Below are 21,571 nucleotides of genomic sequence, written 5' to 3' on the forward strand. Positions count from 1 at the left end.
CCACTTTGGCTCGCTGAGGACCAGCCCTGAGGGCCTTCACTCCCCAAATCCCCCATTATTCAAGCCAAGGGATACCCGTGGCCTTTCTGCAAGACCTGAGTAACCAGCCTGACCTACGAGAGGAGGCAAGGTCCCCAAAACACCTCCGACAGCACCATGCCATTGCTCAAAACAAGCTCGCTGGCACGCAAAGTCCTTCAGCAAGAGGCCTCCTACCCGCCTCAGCTCAGCCCCAGGATGAGCGTTCAGCAGTTGGGGGACGTCAGCTCCCTGCACAAAGCGACAGTTGTGCAATGCCAGCAAAAACAGAGCCCAGGCATGGCGAGAATCATTCATTTGTAGGATATTTCCCACCAACTGCAGAAATATTTGCTCCAACAGCCTTGAAGTCTTTAAGGAAGAACTCAACTTTTTTTTTTTTTTTTTTTTTTCCAATCCACTATTTTCCATTTCTCCATGCAGTGACTAAACCAACCCAAACCTACCCAAGTCCTCCACGAACAGACCCTAACTGCCAGACTTTCCCCGTGTAGAACAGAGTCGCTCCCCGCATGGCCACGTCCTGCCGCCCCTCGTAGGACAATTAGCCTTAATCCTCGTTAGTTTTGTACGTTTCCTTTAAATCCTGTTACCGCATTCCTCCGTGCACTCGAGCGCGGCTCAGCCAGCCTCCTCCGCCGCAGCGGCGGTGACGGTGACCCCACGGTGCCTCCCAGCTCATGACCTGCCAGAGCTGCACTGGTCCCAGGGGCTGCAACGCTCCCGGACTAATCTATCTTCACTGATTAGTTCTTAATCAGGAAGGCAGACGTGAATGAAGGGTGCAGATGAAAAGAGAAAGGGGGAGGGGAGTTAAATAGAAAAAAATAAAGATCTTCTTCCAGGAAAGGTTGGCCTTTGCTGCTTTAGGAGACAACTATTAAAACTTGGTCCAAAAGCAGCGTTTGAAGTCTAGCTACTTTCATATTTATAAAGTTTGAGTCACTCCAGAAAACCTCCGCCAAAGCAGACCGAGTTGGGCTACTACATTAATTTATTTTGGAAGTTCATCCAAGCCTTGGTTAAAGATAAACAATGCGCCTGGATGTGAGAGAACATCAGAGCCAGGCTGCCGGAGCGGCGGGGAGCTTCCACTCGCTTTGATAGCACCAAGGCACGAGATGGTATCAGCGCAACCCAAAACGTACTCACTCCTTCCTGGAGAGGAACGGCGAAAGCGCTGGGAAGCTACTGCTTGTCCTTGGGAGGCATTCTTGCCATACTAATATTATGCAAAGGATTCAGCTTAGAAATCTCAGGCACAATCAAGGCATTTAGACCTGACTCATTAATGGCCAACAGTTAATAGGCTGGAGCTGTAATTCCTCTGTCTGGGGGCTTGGGGGTGTTTAAGCCAAATCTGTAAAAAAAAATATATATATATTACAGCTGCACTATTAATCTGTTACTGAAGGTAGGAAACACCTTCCAGTCCGAAACACCCCGAAAACCAAAAGTAAAACCAGACTTTATCAGGTCTCCACTGATTCCCAAAGGCAGTAAGCGCATCAGTATTCCTAAACCTGTTTCCAGCAGGGACATGGAAAAAAGTGATCGGTAACATGTCTTACCGCTCAGTACTCTTTAACACACCCAAGGAAAATCCTCCACGAAACAAAAGTTTTACAGAGCGCAATTCGCTCAAGAGCAGCACCTGCATGTCAAGACTACAAATTAAGTCTTTGGAGCCTGCCACCCTCCTTTCAATTTAAAGTTTAAGGCAACACCAACACACCAAAAACCAGGGTCTTTCTTGTGAAAAGCTGATCTGAAAACACATGGTTAACATATTGCCAAATTTGAGAGACACCCCGAAAGAGCGATGATGCGAACTTTTGGGACTTCAAATAAACAAATTTGAACTAATCAATCTGGAAAGTCTGTTTTGTATTTGTGGCTTTGGGTTTGCTGTTTTATGTTTCTTTTTTTGTCTTCGCTGTTTGTTTGCTTTCAATTACCCGGGCCCCTCCTTATCCTAACCTCTAAAACTTCCTGCGCCGAGCCGGCCGGGAGGCAGGCAGCAAGACACCATAGTCATGCAATTGCAAATGTGAGCTGGAGGATGCTCCTTCTTCAAAAGCCGCTGGTTTTGCTCTTAAATGAACTTTTTTTGGCGTATCCCCCCCACGGCAAGGGTATGACACCGGCAGTTTGGCGTCCTCTCCTCTGGAGCGGGGACTATTTGCTGTTTCCCAGGTCATCTGGTAAGCTTTGCTTGCTGCCTCCTGATGTGGGTTTTATCACCTCAAGTGGAGCTACTATTTTCTTTATGGCAACCCTGGTTTTTAAGGTTTTATCAGATCACTGCGATTACAAAAGCTTCACTTACGTACTCAAAAGCTCCTATAAAACCTCTAGTTCAAGGTTTATTTGGTCTAGGTGGTTTTCAACTTGGAGGAATGACTTGCAGACGCAAGTAATTTGTCCTACAAGCTTTGACTGACCAGTCACTCAGTGCGCTCGAACCATGCCTGCCTTCTGAGCAAAACTCCATCAAGTCACTGACCAAAAGATGTTCTTTTAAGAATATTTAAAAAAAAAAAAAAAAAGGGCAGGAAAAAAAAAAAGCTTGCAGCAAAAAGGAAGTTTCAATTACTTTGTGAAATCAAGCAGAAAAATTAAGATCCAAGCAAACTTTATTAGCTCTGACAAGCAAATGCTGATGTCTTTGTTTCCGATGTGCGCAAAACTTCTACTAAGGAGGGGTGTGTGGTTTGGGGTTTGATTTTCCTTCTTTTTAAGCCACAGAAATATGCATCCTTTTCTTACAACGTGCTTTGCTACAACTGGGTTTTGTAAAGATATTCAAACGAAGGAACTGGCGCAGAGCTATCACAAAGCAGCTGATTCTTCTTTAAGCATCCACCAATATTTCCATGTGTCAATAGTACTTCACAACCACATTTATCTATGTGAAAACCCACATTAATAAGCCCTTCCCCTGCCTGCAGAGCTTGCCAAGCAGAGTAACAGTGCAGATAACTTAAGAATTTAGAGCAGGTTAAGAGACTTCAGAAAAAGATACACAAAAGGCCAGATTTTCAAATGCATTTTGCATCCACACATTTTTTCAAGACAGTTTGGCTCTTATTAAGCATTTCATATTCAGTTTGTGGTCTGCGGTCTGGGGGCGACTGGAGGGGTCTGTGGAAGCACACACATAGGCAGTAGTCTGAAGCTTGCAATATAGGCAACTGTGGCTCCCCCCAAAAATTAATTTTTAGAGGCCTCACAAACTAAGACAGTTTGAGAGAGCTATGCTATCTAATGCCCCTGTATTGGTTTTGTGTGGCAAGGTTTTGGTAGCGGGGGGGGTTACAGGGGTGGCTTCTGTAAGAAGCTGCTGGAAGCTTCCCCTGTGTTCGAGAGAGCCCATACCAGCCGGCTCTAAGACAGACCCGCCACCGGCCAAGGCCGAGCCAATCAGCGATAGTGGTAACGCCTCTGTGATAACATTTTTAAGAAGGAAAAAAAGTTGGGACGGCGGTATTCTGCAGCCGGAGAGAGGAGTGAGAACATGTAAGAGAAACAACCCTGCAGACCCCCAGGTCAGTGAAGAAGGAGGGGAGGAGATGCTCCAGGCGCCGGAGCAGAGATTCCCCTTGCAGCCCGTGAGGAAGACCACGGTGAGGCAGGCTGTCCCCCTGCAGTCCATGGAGGTCCACGGTGGAGCAGATCTCCACCTGCAGCCCGGGGAGGACCCCACGCCAGAGCAGGTGGGTTCCCGAAGGAGGCTGTGACCCCGTGGGAACCCCGCGCTGGAGCAGGCTCCTGGCAGGACCTGCGGATCTGTGGAGAGAGGAGCCCACGGAGCAGGTTTTCTGGCAGGACTTGTGACCCCGTGGGGGACCCACGCTGGAGCAGTCTGTGCCTGAAGGACTGCACGCCGTGGAAAGGACCCATGCTGGAGCAGTTCGTGAAGAACTGCAGCCCGTGGGAAGGACCCACGTTGGAGAAGTTCGTGGAGGACTGTCTCCCGTGGGTGGGACCCCACGCTGGAGCAGGGGAAGAGTGTGATGAGTCCTGCCCCTGAGGAGGATGAAGCGGCAGAAAATAACATGTGATGAACTGACCGTAAACCCCATCCCCGTCCCCCTGTGCCGCTGGGGGGTTGGTAGAGTATCCAGGAGTGAAGTTGTGCCCGGGAAGAAGGGAGGGGTGGAGGGAAGGTGTTCTGAGATTTGGTTTTATTTCTCATTACCCTACTCCGGTTGATTTGTAATAAATCAAGTTAATTTTTCCCCAAACTGAGTCTGTTTTGCCCGTGACGGTAACTGGTGAGTGATCTCTCCTATCCTTATCTCGACCCACAAGCTCTTTGTTATATTTTCTCTCCCCTGTCCAGCTGAGAAGGAGGGGGAGTGATAGAACAGCTCTGATGGGCACCTGGCGTCCAGCCAGGGTTAACCCATCACAGCCCCATGCAGCCCTATGCCGCTCCTGCCGAACAAACCATCTCCTCCGCCAGAAACTTCCACTGGCTCCCAGCTACCATCTCCCTGAGGGCGGGAGGGCTGCAAGTTGTTGGAACAGTTATTTCCCCCCCACCCAAGGACCAAAAAGTCTCATTTGCTTAGAAAAAATTCAGTCCAAGAGCAGGTCCTGGGTGGACGTAAATGAGATTTCAGTTATAAGCGGGAAGTTTTCCACAAGACATTTTCATAGCAACACAGAGACCGTTTTGGCACCAAAGGGAAGGCAGAGCACTCGCGCCGCTCCACGCTTGCAGCTCCCTGGTTGTCCCCCCAGTTTAGCTCAGCACAGGACGACCTTCTCAGCCTGGACACAGGCAAAGGCCTTTCCACAGCAAGCCAGTTTTGGGCCCAGTACTTCAGCTGGGAACTTCCCATTGCAGAGCAGCTTTACAGAGTAGGAGGCCGGAGGAACCACTGCCATCAACCCAAAGATGCTTCTCCAGAACATCACAGCCACAACCCAATTATGAGTTTACCTGCAGGAACCCACCCGACATCTCACTATGAAGCTGCACACTACGAATACCCAGTAAAGCAGCAAGTCTGTGGCACGCTGCGTTTTTCAGCCTTGCCCACAAAAGCACACAAAGGCTTTTCCTGCTCCATCAGTGACCCCAGCGATGCTGCCAGCCCCTCGCTCCAGCCTGCCTTCCCAGGAAGGTGACGCTGCTCTGCCCCACGTCTTCCCTCTGCTCATGACTCTAGAAACATTTCCCAATTTCAGCTGGACCAGAAAGAGGCACCAGTTAAAGGGGTTTCAGATATAATTAGCTCGCGTCAATCTGATGCAAACCAGGGTTGGGGAAACAAGCCCAGATGAGGTTGGGGAAACAAGCCCAGATGAAGGGCTCTGGGAGGGACGGCCAGCAGAGCTTGATCTCGTGGCAACTCTTCCACCGCAGCCGGAGGACCAAGGCACGCACGTGTGCTTCCCAGCTCACCCCCTCCCACAGTCAAAGCTACCAGCCGCTATCGCGACGGGCTCCCTGCGGCTATCAAGTCCTGGCTTGCCAGGCCATCAGAAGAAAGGCTGCACGGGAAATTAATGAGCAATCTGTGTACATGATATTGGGGGCAGGGGAGAAAATTAAAAAAAAAAAAAAAAAATCATACGCTTTCTGCAGCAGGACACCACAATTTGACATGACTTTCCAATTTTAAAGGTTAAAAAACTCACACCACGTGTTATTGCAAAAGGCACGAAAGAACATGTTGCTCAACGGGGATGCCAGCACTGAAAACAAGGAGGTGGGTCAGGTTTAAATCTAAACAGGTCCACCGCACATCCATCCTAGGGCCACTGTTTATAAGCAGAGAAAGGCAACTTTATACACAAAGATCACACACTAGCGGTTCCTGGCTGTTCCCAGGAAGAAAAGCTGCTTTTCAGCTGAACTTTGAGAACTGTTCATGTAAATAAGACAAACCTCCAAAAAAGCACACAGCTGGGCCTGAAGCATTGCATGGAGAAAGGCAAATAAGCGGTACAACAGGAGACAGGGGAAGTCCAGCGCCAAAAAACCCAAGGCGCTACTTTTCCAAGACCTTTGAAACACCCCCAAAATTGGGCCGCCACAGGCAGCTAAGAGCCAGGGAGGAAAGGGAGAAACTGCCAGTGGAAATCTTCCCTCCAGCAAGCGGCACAGCCCCGGGTTTAGCCCCCCTGAAAAAAAAAAGGGGAGCAGACCCCTTCCAGGCCCCAGAGAGTCGGGAGGCACCAACCCCAGCTCTGCCTTACCCCGGGCATGGCAGGCAGGGCGCCCGCCGGGAGATGCCACCGTGGCAGAGCCCAATGCCGGGATCGCTGCCTCCTCACCTGGGGGCATTTACTGGGAGCAGCAGTGCTGGGACGGGAGCACCGGCGACGGTCGGAACCATCCCCTACACCTCCCACGTCTCAGTTTTATCTCCCCTTAGACAACGCACCTCAGAGCTAAGACCACACCTGAGTTTGTAAATAAGATTTTTACCTGAAAAAAGGTGCTTTTAAGCCCTTCCTGGCTACTCCCACCAAGCTTTACTTTTTTAACAGCCCGGGCATCTGTTGCAGAAGCCACCCAGCTCACACAAGCAGCGCACTGTGCTCAGCCAGCAAAACGCGACCTACGTCCGAAAACCCATCCCGCTGCTGGAACAGACTCCCAATGTATTCCCCAGGCCTGGAACTAGCAGCCTGCCAGCATTTGTGAAAAAGGCGAGGCTGAGTAGTTTAGCCTACCCTGGAAGAGGCAAGGAGGGGAGTGGGAGAGAGAGGAGAAAGGATTAAGATAAGGATATCACAAAATTAAAAATTCCTCCTTCTCCCCCTCTCCAGGATGCCCTATCTACGCCGCTCTCCTCGGCACAGCTGTGAACACCAGCCTTATCTGCCAGCAGGTTCACACAGGCACTCCTCCTCCTCCTCACATTAGCATAGATAAATCTCAACATCTTTTCAACAACTTGCAAGCCAGCTTCTGCGCCGCCAAGTCTGTTTGAGCAGAATCGTCCCGGGAGGGACAGCAGCGTCCCAGATGAAGGACAAAGCCACAGAGGACAACCGCCTGCAAGGAGGGCCGGAGGGCACAGGAGACCATTTCAGCCTTTTACAACGAGACCACCTTTTTGGTTTCCCTACCCTCCTTCCAAACACGTTTCACCGTGCAGGCACATGCCTTCTCAGTCCTGCTCTGCACAGGAACACGGCACCTCTCCCTCCCCACATCTGAGGTGGCTTTGCCCATCCCACACGTTGGATGGCTCATGCCACTCACGCAAGCCGAGCCGCTTAGGTCCTGCCTCTGCTTTTGGAGAAACCCTTCCCCAGCCTGTGAAGGGACCCGAAGCTGGGATCTGCCCTGCAGCCAGCAACAGACCCTACACCACCCAGAAAGGTCTCCTCCCCCCAAGCCAACACACGGTCACATCTTCTCTAGGTATTTTTGGAAAAGCAAGTTTGAGAGACCTCAGCGCCGGGTATCACAGAGACACTCCACCTGCAGACCCAAATTTTGATCCCCTCTTGTGCACAGCAGCTGGGCTTGTGCAAACAGCTTCGGTGGGGTGGAAAAACAACACGCCCGGTTGAAAGCACGTTATCGTACCAGGGGACAATTGCACGGAGGCTTCTGCTGGCAGGCATCAAAGAGGTTTATTTTGTCTTTTTAAGCACGGCCCTGAGCAACCTGGGGGGAGGAGTGAGTGCAAACAGGACCTTTGCCATCCACCTCCCAGGCGGTACCATCGAAATCCACCGGCAGGAAGGTTAAGAGCCCCCAGCGGGCTGCGAGCCCCAGGGAGGGGATGGGTGATTAGAAGGATGGGATGCATTTACCAGTTGTGTTAGTCCTTCCCAAGCAGGGAGAGGGGCTCTCGCCCTCCCCACAGCCGCTGCTGTGCTGTCCTGGCACCCTCTGTCAGCAAAAACACTCTATATAAAGTTTGCAGCTAAAAAAAGCCCAGAGGAGAGATGGGCAGTCCCTGCAGCCGGGAGGCATTTAGCAACCCGCAGGCGTCACGAAGCGATGCTAGCAGGGCTGGGATGAGGCTTTAGTGCAAGGGCTGCCGTCGGTGGCATTCCCGCCTGGGCTGGGGGTCTCCAGTGGGTGACTGGGCTGCGACCAGAGCAGCTTCCCACTGTGGGGATGAACCTGTCCTGTAGATGCACTGGGATAAAAGAGGCCAAGAAGCATCCAGACAAGCAAAGCGTTGAGGGGCCATGCTGGTTCAAATCGGCGTGCCTGGGGCTCAGCCAAGGAGATAAATGCAGGGACAGGGCAGAAAGCATACAGAGGGCAGAAAACCAGGAGTCAGCAACTCTCCCATGAGAGCCCAAGTGCTGACCACGACCAGGTTTCAAGTGCTTTCAGTGCAGCCAGCCATGTGTTTCCACCCACCAGTCAAGACTTTTTTTTTTTTTTTAAAACTCTACTCCCTCTTAAAAAAAAAAAAAAAAAAAAAAAGAAAAAAGTTTCCTATCCTTCATCACCAAAGGGAAAGGCAGGGATAGGAGAAGTATAGCCTTCCAGCCTGGACACCCCGGGACAAAAGTCCAAGCTAATACTGAAGTCTTGAAGCTTCACCTGAGCCCCCAGGTAAGAAGAACATGTTCGAAACTGCTGCAGGCTTAGGGACAGCCCCCCTCCTGCTCTCATGCTATTTTCAAACAATGACATTTTTTCCAAAACAAAGTGTTTTGCAATCCTTGAGCAATCCTTTCCTTTTCCAATAATAAAAGTGAAATTCTCTTCATTCTCCGCCGGTCGAGACGCACAACCACAGGCACAACCACCAGCTCCAAATCCACCCACCCCGCAGACAGCCACGTCACAGCCCTCTCCCCAGGCTCCCGCACTGGGCTGGCACCAGGCAGGTCTTGCTGCACCACAAGCTGCTCACAGAAGATTTGGAAAAGGTTAAATTTTAACTTGAAACTCTTACTAAACAGCTTGACTTGTCTTCTGAACCTAGCTCCTGTAACTGAGGGATTTCACTTAATCTATTTAACTTCCAAGTGTGCTGCTTCTGCCATAACTTGTTTCCCCAAAAAGAAATTGCTTAATGTCTCAGAATATTAAAATAGATATATTACTGACAAGCCATAGAGCTGAAGATGACCTATTTCGCATAGCAATATAAATATTTCCAGGTCCTAACAAAGGCACAGGAAAAGTAGCTCTACATCAAAATGTAACAGAAGCCAATAAAGAGATTTGCTCTGAAAGAAATTAATATGAATCAAATCCCAAGGAAGCGGATTTCATGGCACAATCCTCCTATGTTAACTGCCCGGTAGTCTCCCAAACTGCCAGTCCAAAGGCAACATACAGTAAAATTTACATTCTGTGGTCACTCTGACACACATCTGGTGCAAAGGCTGGCACTTTAAAATAAAAAGCCATTGAAAACATTTCTGGAAGAGCTTCGCAGTTTAAAAACAGCGCCTAGGAACTAAGTAGGACCGAGCAATTCAATCCCAGAAGACACACAGGCGGCCCCAGCGTACATCCCTGGATCCAGCTGGGAGAACACAAAGGGTTAAAACTCACAGTGGGCTCATGTAGCAGGAGCATGAAGGGCCTATTTAAAAAGAAGAATCAGAAATAAGGAATTTTGCCAGTTTTTACCCCTGATAAATCCACATTCCAGTCTGTCAGCTATCTTGTTATCCCCAGAGCTGCTGAAGTGTCTTTGGCTGTAACTATGCATGACTCCGGCTTTGAGTAATGGAAATAAAGTATGTGCGTTGTGACTGCAGCGTTCCTTTCCCAACCCCAGAAAAAGAAAGGCAGAGCAGGAGAAGATCCTAGAGCAGCTCAGGGATTTTGTACGGAGAAGTTGGAAAGCTGCTTGCACCCTACTTCAGCTGCCCACCCCACCAAACCTGCCTGGGGAAGGATGCCTAGAAGTTGTAAAGGAGATGCCAAGTTTTAGCCTAATACAGCAGCTTTTATCGTCTGCAATAACAAACAAATAAATACTCTTCCAGATTCACAAGTCCAGTTTAGCTGGCAATTCGTACCCGGCAAACATTTGGAAGCAGTATTGTAAAATTAAACAAAGCTATCATTTACAGGAAACCCTGCCTCGAGTACAAATTATAGAGTTGTTAAGTTTATCTGGCAATGCCTTGCCCCTGAGTGCTATATAATTATTCCTAAATCTTTCAGGAAAGAATGCAAATATTTTAAAGCCGTAATTCATTGACAAGGAGGAAGTCTCGTTTAACCTTCTGTGCATATTTTGATACCTAGAAATTAACCCCTACTCGCCACAACTATTTTTCAGTATCCTATTGAGCTGGCTGGTTGGCGAGCGGACCCATCCCTGGTTTCGGCAAGGCTGGCCGGGAGCGCCAGGTTCGCCCGGCACCCTCGCCCGTTTGCAGACCATATTTTCAAAGCAGCTTCGGGGCTGGTCTGGAGCAGCACCATGCCAGCCAGGCTGTTCCCCGCGCGGAAGCCTTCCCGGTAAGGGAGGTTTCAGGCTGCTGAAAAGGCTGGCTGTTCTCATGGGGGTTACGGCAAAAAAAAGTGGTATAAAGGAGCCTTTAATAAAGCGGAGGGCTGAGTTATGCGGAGTTTTGCTAGCTAGGCGCCTGCCACAGGGGTGTCCGCATCCCTTTGGTGGGCTGGATTCAACGGGGCAGAAACAGCCCTGAGCCCCGTCCCTTCGAGCCTCCTCTAGCCACCAAGCCACGGCTCTCCAACCAGCCCCAATTAACTCACGTTAATTAGCAGAAGCCACGTGGCTGAAAGCACTGCCACTTCCCCAACCCCCCAAAAGACTTCTGTTTTCTTTACAAAGGAGAAGAAAATCAACTCATCCTGTGCTCAGGCCCTCCCTCCAGCAGCCAAGCCCTTAATCTACCACTGGCACCAACTCATTTGGGGCGTATTTCTAAAGAAATGGTCACTTGCAGCCAAAGGGGAGAGGGTGTGTATCCCCCGAGACAGGCAAAAGGCATCTGCAAAGCCACACACGCAGCCCCCCACCCTCCCAACGGTACCCACCAGGCAAGCACCCATGGCCCCGTGGGGACTCATCCTGCTCCAGAGCAGCGCTGTGCCCGCAGGGTTGGATATGCCGGCCGTGCACTGCCTGCGGGCACTCAGCTTTGCCATCAGAGCTGCTCTGAAACCATAACGCACCTGCTATTAAGCTAAAATGGAAAAAAAACCAAACAACAACAAAAAAAAACCAACCACAAAACAACACCCAACCTTACCTTTTCAAAAGGTAGCGCTCAGGCTATTGCATTCTCCTTCCAGTGGCATTATTTATTTAATAAGAGCTCAGTGGTGGGTGTTATCCCCCGGCGCTACCCGGCAGTTTCTCAGCACCACTGCTCAGACGGCGGGATGCTGCGGGAGGCAGGCGCTGGCAGCCTGTCGTACAGCAACGCCACTGTTCACAATTACTCAGACACGGGAAGCAAACAAGTACCGTATCAAGGTTAGGCTGCAGCGGTTAATCCAGTAGTTTCGTATACACAAACAATATCCATGATGCACAGCGACCGTCACAGATGAGTGCTTCTGATACGGTGGATCTCAGAGGTGAAAGGACCTGGCTTCTTTCTCCCTGTGGAAGCAGGTCAGTGGATTCCCTTCCTTGCAGGTAACTAAACCCAAGAGTTTTTAGTACAAAGATGAGCACTGTACTGAGATATCACCCAAAACGGATTTAAACCCAACTCCGCTAAGATGCTATGATGCTCCAAACTGCCACCTGGGTCTTTCAGAAGTCGTCCCAGCGATACAAGCTCCCTTCGCCTCCTCTCCTTTGCAATGACAAGTTGTGAGCTTTCTTCCACGCCTGGAGCCGGGGAAGGGAGGCCAGGCCAGACTTAAAGCCCTCGCACCGCCTCCTTGCCCCAGTGCGAGCCCGCTGCCGCGCTCAGGGAGCAGGGAGGCAGAGGCGCGTAAAACCGAACCAGCGAGCGATTGCACTAGAAGAAAGCAATCTCATTATGAGAGCTAATGGAAGGGAACCACAATTATTATGTAAACAGCACTGAATCATTAGCAGTCGCTATCAAAGCCATTTGCCCCCCCCACCAAGAAGAAAAGCATACGGTCCTATGGCACCCTCAGCTCCGTCTCTCAACCGAGCCAAAACTCAGGAGGAAGCCTGTTTGTTTTCGTCCAGTCCAAACCAAGCCACTGGCACAGCTCTGACCTCTGATCTTCACACCAGGGTTCTGACAGCTGCCTGCTCCCAGTGCCTCTGCCCTGGCAGGGGGGGCATTGCCACTGATGCCTCACCGCCTTGTCCCACCGGGCACCCTGTGCTGCCTCAAAACTGCCAGCTACCACGCTTTAGAAACCCAAAGGTTGGCAGGTGGGCAAAAAAAAAAAAAAAATCCACCTGGCACTACTCGGAGGAAAGGTAAAGCCTGCCTGGGTGCCCATGCGTACCTGGCAAGGGAATTATTTTCCATCAGGCTCATAATTGTGCTGGTTTCTTTGGTCACATAAATGCCCTGTCCTCTCATGGGAACAGGTCAAAGAAAGCCAGAGAGGCTGCAGGAGGTTATTTTTCCCCTTTATTGCTATCATGCAAAATCTCTCCCTATCACAAATTTTTTTCTAATAGCACCCACCAGAGCTGGGCAAAGCTGCCTGCTCTTTAATCTTCCAGGGGACAAAGTTACCTTTAAAACAAACAAGCAAGCAAGATCCCTTGTAAAGAGGACAGTTGGCTATAAAGACACTCCAACAAGATCCTTGTGTTTGTAGGAGAAGCAAAAAACTGCATTTCAGCCCAGGAAAAATCCTGGCTCCGTCTTTATGTTCCAAGAATGCTGAATCAAAACAGGCTCCACTCTTTAAAAAGAGGAGAGTACAAAGAAGCAAAAAGTTTGTATTAAAACCCATGTAATCTTTTTAAAACACCATTATTAGAACCTGTAGCACCAGCCAAGAGTGATTTATCACCCCCTGTCATCGCAGCCTGCAACACAGAGCTTTTTATACCAAACTGTCAATGCTACCAAGCTCAAGCCCCAGCTCCTAATTTCTTAAAGCTGGCCCTCCGCTGCCAGCAAATCCCCTAAACCCTGGGGGATTTGGGGGTCCGGGGCACTGCTCCTCCATCAGAGCCACTGCCAGGGGACCAGCCACACGGGGCGATCCGACCCAACGCCGAGCATCCAGCACGGGCTCTGCACCCTGCTTCGAAGCAGGAGGATGTTGTAAGTCAACGTAGGTGAACAATTCACCAAGGGTTATTTCGGCTTCTTTCAAAAGGAAAGTCAACGGGCCATAAAGGCTTTAACTACATTTTACGATGCGAGCACATCCCTTTGAGGGACGTACCACGAGGTGCCCGGTTTTCACAGGGCGAGCGGTCAGAGCTCTCCGAAAACCAGACACCCTGACATTTGGGGTTTTCCTGTGAACTTGTTACTCTAACACACCCCAAATCACCAGTAATTTCTAGAATAGCACTACAAACCACAAGAGGTTAAACTGACTGCACATTACTTAAACTAACCTAAGTGTGACCCCTGGAAAGGAACAGCTATTGGATGTTGTGGTTCTGTAGAAACTCAATTACCAAAGCCAATTTCCTATGAGCATTTTTAAAAAAAAGGAGGAAAAAACCAAAAGCAGCAACAATGCTGACAATGTGTAAGGGCCACATATTTTCACCTCCCGAAAGCTGCAGCCTTGCCTGTATAAGAACAGTTCCTATTCCCACAAAAATGTTGAAACATATTTTAAACATTTCATCATTGTTTGCTCCCATCTGAATTTGCTTAAAATCCAGACAATTCTCAACTTTTAAATTGGAAACGTTAAGAGAAATACTCCTTCAAAATCCTTCATTCAGGGCAGCTCCTCTCTGCTGACCATGTACCTTTCCTACACCAAAATAGCCGAGTGAGGAGTCCCTCACGTCGAACTCACACATGTCCAAGTCCATCAGCCACCAAATGCATAAATCACAGAAAATCCGAGTAGAAAGTCTGGAAATGAACAGATGGGGGTTTTTTGCTTAAAAGATGAACAAAAAAAGAGAAGTATTTCTAAGAGTGGTTTTTTTGGGGGGTGGGGAGGGGGGGAGCAATCAGGCAATGTTTTACGTTGGGAAAGAGGCACTACAATCCTAATTTCACATTAAAATCAACACTGGGCAGCCCTTAAGGAAGGCCGATCCCACCCGGGAGGTACCCACACACACACTTTTTAAGCACCGTCTCCATCCTTTCAAGCACCGCGCTTTGCCAGCACTTTACCACCCCTTCCCCATCCCATCCCGCCCCCCTCCCAGGACCCACGGGGAACACAAGACATGCTGGACCACAAGGCACAAACTGGTGGGGAAGACACCTGCACCGGCCATGGCCGTTAGCAAACAGAAAACACCGTCCTAAGAAAACCATCACAGCTGCATCCTCACAGGGGCAAAGCCTGCTGACAGCCCACATGGCTGCCTCCAGCCCCACGCACGCAAAGCCTCCGACGTGTCCTCACCAGCTCCCCTCTTCCCAACATGCTGCTTTTATCCCAGTGCCTTTCCCGGACCAGAAAGATGTAAAACAAGAAGAAAATGCCCCAGAACAATCACAGCGCTTCAGCCACAGCCTCCATGGGGCCGCAGGCACGCTGAGTGGGCAAAAAAAAACCAAACAACACAGACAGCCCCAAATCTCTGCTAGAAAGGCAAAATAGTTTCATAAAACACTAAGGAAAACCTTTAACAAACCAGGAAGCAGGTAAGACGGGCTACAACAAAGTCGTTCGCTTTTAATTAAAATGCTTGGCAATTAAAAAAAAAATAATACAAGCAGCAAGCAGCTTTCTTCCCAAGATGCACAAATCCCAGTGAACAGCACAAACTGCCCCTTCCAGGCCACCAGAGGGGCTTGCTATGGGGCATCTTGGAGCACACAAGGTAATTTAGGGAGCAAGAGGGAAATTTAAGAGTTTTGCCGGGCCCTGGCATTGCTTTGCAATGGGAGAAGGAAGTTATCTTCATAATCTCAAAAGAAAGAGAAAGCAGGAGGAATGTGAGGAATGCGAGGAGGTTATTGCCCCGGAGACCGGAGCTGGCAGCCCACTCTCAGCCCCCGGCCACTGGGGAGGAGACGCACACCCTGACCTCTTTGGCTAACAAGAATTTCCTTGTCCCTCCATCCTCCCCCCCCCCCCCCCCAAAAAGCAGAACAAAAGCAAGGAATCAGTCCAAGAGGGTCGCTCCTCTTCTGGGAGGAGGCAAAGGATTTGGAGCAGATGGGGTAATCCTGATGCTCCATCCTGTGGTTTGGGGAGGAGACCAGGAGGGAGATATGAAGGATTGAGCCCTTGCAACTCGACACACACATGCACATCTGTAGAAGTCCTGTGGTGAGCACCCCTTTGCTTATCAGGGGAACGGCTATGGGTGGAGGGGATGGGAGGCGAGGAACATGCATCCGACAGCTCTCGAGAAGCGCTGGCAGCCTTCTCCATCCACACAGGCTCCAGAACGCTCCCAGGGTCGGCAACCTATCGCACATAACCAGGATGGTGGGGTCTGCACGAGCCACCAGCCAACACCACAGAGCAGGCTAAGACCATGGACATCACCACCTCAAATAAACTGGGACCCTTCCAGCCTCCTGACAGAGGTCCCAGCCCTGCTGGGCAGACACTACCTGCACCTCCAAGACAGAAGATGCTTGTCTGGGACACTCTCCCATCAGAGCCATCTCACACCTATTGCTCGCATGCAGCAGCGATGCTTCAGCCTGAACTTCCTCGGCTCCGCAGGTATCAAGGATAAATGCCATGGCAGAGGGGAGAGGCAGAGACTCAAGGCAAACCCAGTGCCACGCTGCCGTGTCGGCCTTGCTCTGCTGCTGTTTCAACGAGAATAAAAAGTCTGTTGACATACGAAAGCCACAGAAAATCTCCCTGAAACTACAAAACAGTACTGAAAACATTGTGCAGCTCAGGCCTCCTGCACAATGTACACACGTCTATTCAGCCTCTTAAAAAACAGCTACATGTCTAAGGAAACATCTGATAATTAAGGCAATTTTAACAATAGATAATAATTTGACTATGAATTGTATGGAATGTAATGACTGCTTATTCTGGCAGAAAAAACAGAACTTTCTATGAAGTGTCTGCCAAGGAAAACGATACTCCCACTCAGCCCGGACCACTGCAAGCAGTTGCTGCTAACCACATGCTTCACGCTGCCGGCTGCTAGGACACGGCGCGCTGCTGCAGTCGAACAAAACCCCGCGCTGCAGATTTACAGAGAGAAAGCAGAGTCCCATGCGAGCGGCGGCCGGAGCCGTGACTCAGCCGGGGGCCGCCGCCGGCTCTTGCCAACCCTCCCCGAGCCACGCAGCCGCCAGCGCCGGACGCCGGGGTGCTCGCCGGTGGCCTGTGGGCAACTTGCATGCTGCCAGCTCCCCCCTCCCGCTGTTTCCAGTTGCTAAATGACATTAGAGGCAGCTAAAAATACTTCAAGCGATTCTCTCATTCACTTTTCCATGCCAGCACTTGCGTTCGCCGCGAGGACGTTCTCCGACAGTCGCTTCCCCACCCACGGGTGGTCAGGCGATCGCTCCGTTAATGCACGCCGGGCAGGAGAAACCACCTTGCCCACCAAGGACCACTGCCTTTGCTGGACAAGAGTCATTGCAAACAGCAACAGCTGGTGGACAGGTAGCTCCACACCTTCAAACGGATGGCAAGGAGGACCAGGCGTTATCTGGTACTTCTCACACGCCAGCGAGCCCAGGAGCTGTCTTGTGCAAACCGACTGCAACAGGCTCAGCAGTGCCAGACAGCACGAGTAACACAGTCCTGGACGAGATCCAGAATCCGTTTCTCGGTTGGAAGAGGCCGCATGGAGGAGAAGCACGTGAAAAACTAAAAAAGCGTCTGCTGAACTTTATACATAAAACAGCAATGCCAACAAAGCAGCCTTCCTGATCAACCAAGGCGGCACACCTGGGTCGGCTGACATCGGCACCCGGCTGACAACCATAAACACGCCGGGGACGAGCGAGCAGCAGGACGTCGGGGCACCCCTGCCAAAGTTACTTTGGGCAAAATCCCATGAGTCCAAAAATCAAGAGCCAAGTGATTTCCCCTGTCACAGTGAAAGAACTGTTCTCCACAGCTCCCAACAAATAAATGCAGCTATTCCATTTATTCAGTTTAAATAGAGACAAAGATCACATCGAGCATCTCCACTAAGACTGACCACAGAGTACTGCTTGTACCCAGCTCCCTGCAAAGGCAGGCTCCAGGCTCGCTCTGTGCTCCCCAGCAGAGCATCTTCCACTCGAGCCTGCCTCCATGCCACCACAAAATCAGGACAGCAGTGCCAGCGAGGGAAGGCATTACGCTTCTGCAGGAAATTTGCAGGTTAACTGACAATGCTTTCCACCAACAGGCAAGATTCCCCCCCCACCTCTTTTCAATCCAGGAAAAGAAACATCTATTTCTTCCAATTAGCAGGAAAAGGGAAGGAATTTCCATCCGTTTAACACCTGAGGGCAAGAAGGAGCCTCTTGAAAGAAATCTTGGGCTTTTTTGTTTTTAAATCACAGCCACCTACTGTGGGTCTCCGGATGCCACTGACACCAGCTCACTTTGCATTCTGTTCTGCAGCCACACCAGCCCAACCGGGGTAAGCAGTCCCCACAGATGGTCACTCGCAGGGAGTTTTGCTCCATCACCACCACAGCCCAGAGACACGTGGGTTCAATAAGGAACGATACTTTCTGGGTAGCGTTTGAACACAGTGAGCAGCTACAGGCTGTAGGACTGAGTCCATCCCAAGATGTGCCCTTTCCTCGGGAAACTTTTAAAGTCATCCTAAAAGTAGTTACAGGCTGATGCTCTCCCCACACCAGCTACTACCTAGACGTTATTAAGAGTGAAGTTTCACAAACCAACCATCTATATCAGCTCTACACAAGCACTGATCTCTCCAGCAACAGCACCAAGACTGCACCCCACCGCTGCCCTGAGCTTTGCAACATATACATCATAGGTCTATAGGTGCAGAAGCTACCAAAGGTCACTCAGATACAAGGCAGCACCAAAGGGCCGTGACTTATGAAATGCTTCCATGCAGATTTATAGCAGTAGTCTGTCTTTACACCTCTAACAGCAAGTTAACATAAAAGGAAACTATTTCTATATGTTCCACACTACAAATAACACATTTTACACCTCTTATCAAGCAAGCAATGAGTTGGCCAGCTGCACACGTCTTTCAGAAATGCTTATGTACTTCAGCGAGATATAACCTGCCATTTACGCATGTTCTAATTACGTCCTAAACCTGGTCTAAACAAATATTAAATTGAACTGCTGGGTAATTATGGACAAGGAATAGCCTTTTAATGTGACTGAAATAGCAATGATACAGATAAAAAGATTGCTGGAATGGGCATTTGCTTGAAAGAAAAAAGAAAAGTTGTACACACCCACTGCTCCAGAATGTAAATGTGGCAAAAAAGTCCACGTGAGATGCTGCTAAACCCCAAATGACTCCCGTGCCTATCGGGTGAGGATCCGTTTCACTTGCTGTCACACAGCCCAAGCGCAGGGGCACATCTGCCCACGCCACCCAGCTGCTTCACTTTGACAATTCAAGGCCAATGTTTTGTAGGATCAGTAATCGCTGACAGGAAAGAAGTCACTACACTTAGAGAAACTAATTTGCCACAGCATTTAGGACACCTTTTTGTAAAGGTGCTAGAAAGTTTCTGTCTGTGCACTGTGATCTAAAGCAATTCTGTAAGAGAATGGGAGAATAAAGCACAATCCACCAAACCGGTACAAAAATCTAAAGAACTTGATGGACTTCAGACTCGAGTTCATGCCAGTAACAACCATGTTTCCACACATTATCCCATCAGCATTACAGCCTATTGAACCCTCTCCAACCTGTTCTCCACCACAGTTTAGTGAGCAGAGAGGTGCTACCAAGCAGAAATCACCAGTTTCCACCATCACCCCAATGGAATACTCGTCCAAACACACAGCTCTTTCCCACACACATTTATCTCGTTCTCACCGATTAGCCAGGCTCCCAGGTAACTGCCTTTCCAATCCACCTACCCACCTGAAGGAAAACACACCTGAAACACCAACTGAAATCAAAGGTTTGGCAAGTGACTCATTTTTCGAGACGCAATACGCACCGCAGACCTTTTCGCCCTGGTGTCAGACCTCAGCCTCCGGCGTTATCACGCGTGACATTTCCCACCCAGCCCACGGCAAAGCTGTTCCCTGTGCTGACCCCACAAAGGCAGCGGCAGGTGAAGCACCACAGGCACAGAAGGTTAAAAACCTGCAGTGGGACAAGTGGTTACCGTCTGCCAGTCTGCATACACCAGCTGAGCGGCAAGAGGGAAGATCCGGAGCCTCTAAGCACGACACACGCCAAAACCACATGAATTCACAAGGGGAATGTGAAACTGCAGCAGGTGTAGCACCCCACTCAACGTTTAATTTTAAGTGCAGTCGCGCTTGAGGTACACCACGCTTTAAAGCCGTACACAGCACACCTCCTTTAAAGACTTGCACCATCCTCTCTGAAACACCCCAAAGAGCAGAATGACGTTTAAAACGTAACTTTGCAAGACCTGTTGCTTTCCACGCGAGGCCAGACGCAGACTCCCCGCACCCCTGGAACAGCGACATAACCCAGCCGATATTTTCAGTGTGTCATTGCAGAATGCCCTTCTTTTGTCAAGTAATCTTACCTTGCTCATCACATTTCTCTGACCCCTTCTTTCAAAAGCACAGGGTCAAACCAACAACAGCTTTAGAACCCCAAATGGAAGCCCCGTCAGCACGATCTACTCCGCACATCCTCCAACACTCACCAAGTTATCTTAAACAACAATATATAAAATAAGGACTAGGTCAAACCTTCCAATACCGGACCCATGAGGAAGCCTGCTCACATCCTGATCCTACACCGATGAGGGCTGGACTCAAATCAAATCCAAGCCTATTTATTAGAGACCATTTTACAAAGCAGGGAGGGTGAAGGGGAGAGAGTATTTTAACTGCAACCAGTCAGACGTTTCTCATTAAAATATTTCTTGGAGAAGTAAACGGGCCTGCAATTTTATTCAAACAGATGTAGGCTAAACGCATATCATTAGTCTGACAATATAAAAGCGCAACCGACTGAAATCATTTTAGTTTCGTCAGTGAAAAGGATAATGTATGCATATCTGGAGGGCACAGCAATGGCAAAGATTACCCCCAGCTTCTATCTTAGCCCTCTAAAGGTATTTACTTGGGGTCTGTCTGTGTTGTGACAGTGTCCTAGACCAAAATGAATGCCTCTAACACTCCACATTTTTGAGCCATTCAGTCATGCATTTTTGTTATTGTTGAAAGTAGTGCGAAATTGCAGTGCATGAGCTGGAGTCCTTGGTGGTCTCCGAGGATTCCAGCTAAAAAGGCACTTCCTTTGTTCCGCAGAGAATGCGGTCCAGTAGGTCATTCAGAAGGGGAAATAAAAGCAGCGGCCCTGGGAGGGAGATGAAGGATGAAACAAAAAGAATAAAATGTTTTGGGTGTGAGCACATTAGCTACCATTTCCTACTGCTGCCGGCTGCGAGCACTCCTGTCCCCTGGATGCACAAGTGCCTCGGGACTAAGGTGGAGGGAAGAAAGAAAGAAAGAAAAAAAAAAAAGGGGGGGGGGGGGAAGAAACCATTTCTCCGTCCCTTCGCCAGCAAGCCGCCGGGCGAGCGGCACCTGGGGCGGGACGGGGCCGCCCGCCGCCGCCGCGCTCGCCCGCCGGGGAGAAAGGCAGCCCAAGGGCGGGCAGCGCCCGCTCCGCCGCCGCGCAGACGGCCGGCCGAGCGGCGGGGAGCGGAGCCGGCAACAGGCGCGGTCCCGCCCGCCGCCCCGGCACCGGGAAGGGGCGGGCGGCCCGGGCCGAGCGCGCCGGGTCCTACCGCGCACCCCCGGCCAGGCGAGGCAGGATAAGCGCCGAGCTCCGGGGAGGCGAACCCAGCCTTGCCGGGCGCTCCGAGCCGAGCTCCGGGGAGGCCCGCCGGGCAGCGCGCCCCGCGCCGGGCCGTTGCCCCGCGCTGCGGGGGGGTGGGGGAGCCGGGCCGGGGGGGGGGGGGGGGGGAGAGAGCCGGGCGGGCACCCCGCGCTCCGCGGGGCCGGGCCGAGCGCGCACAAAGGCGGCGGCGACGATCGCGACTCACCGCTGATCTCGTGGCTGGGCGCTTCGCTCTGGCTGAAGCCCTTGGCGGCGTAGAGCCTCCGCACTTCGGAGCAACTTTTGGCGCGGGGCTCGGCGGCCAGCAGCAGCGGCAGGCTGAGGGCGGCTAAAGTGCAGAGAAGGGGCGGCAGGCAGCCGCGCCGCCGCGGCATGGTGCGGGCGGGCAGGGGCCGCCGGGGCCGGGCGAGAGCGCCCCGAGGCCGGAGCCGGCCCTCCGCCGAGCCTGCCCCGCCGCGCCGCGCAGGAGCCGCGCCCGCTGCCGTGCACCCCGCTCCGCTGCGGCTCCGCTCCGCTGGCCCGGCGTGCGGCGGCGCTCTGCAAACTTGGCCCGGCAGGAAGCACATGGGGTGGTGGTGGAG

At 50.9% G+C, this 21,571-nt stretch overlaps 1 protein-coding gene across 1 annotated transcript in view; it reads right to left on the minus strand.

Annotated features, from left to right (window-relative positions):
- GPC4 (glypican 4) overlaps positions 1–21,571 on the minus strand; it is a 71,413-nt gene extending 49,842 nt beyond the window's left edge. The window contains exon 1 of the mRNA XM_052813638.1: positions 21,196–21,571. Coding sequence (XP_052669598.1) covers positions 21,196–21,556 — 361 coding nt within the window. The 5' untranslated portion in view covers positions 21,557–21,571. The remainder of the gene's footprint in view (positions 1–21,195) is intronic.

The sequence above is a fragment of the Harpia harpyja genome, chromosome 18 (genome assembly GCF_026419915.1).
Source record: "Harpia harpyja isolate bHarHar1 chromosome 18, bHarHar1 primary haplotype, whole genome shotgun sequence".
Classification (NCBI taxonomy): domain Eukaryota; kingdom Metazoa; phylum Chordata; class Aves; order Accipitriformes; family Accipitridae; genus Harpia; species Harpia harpyja.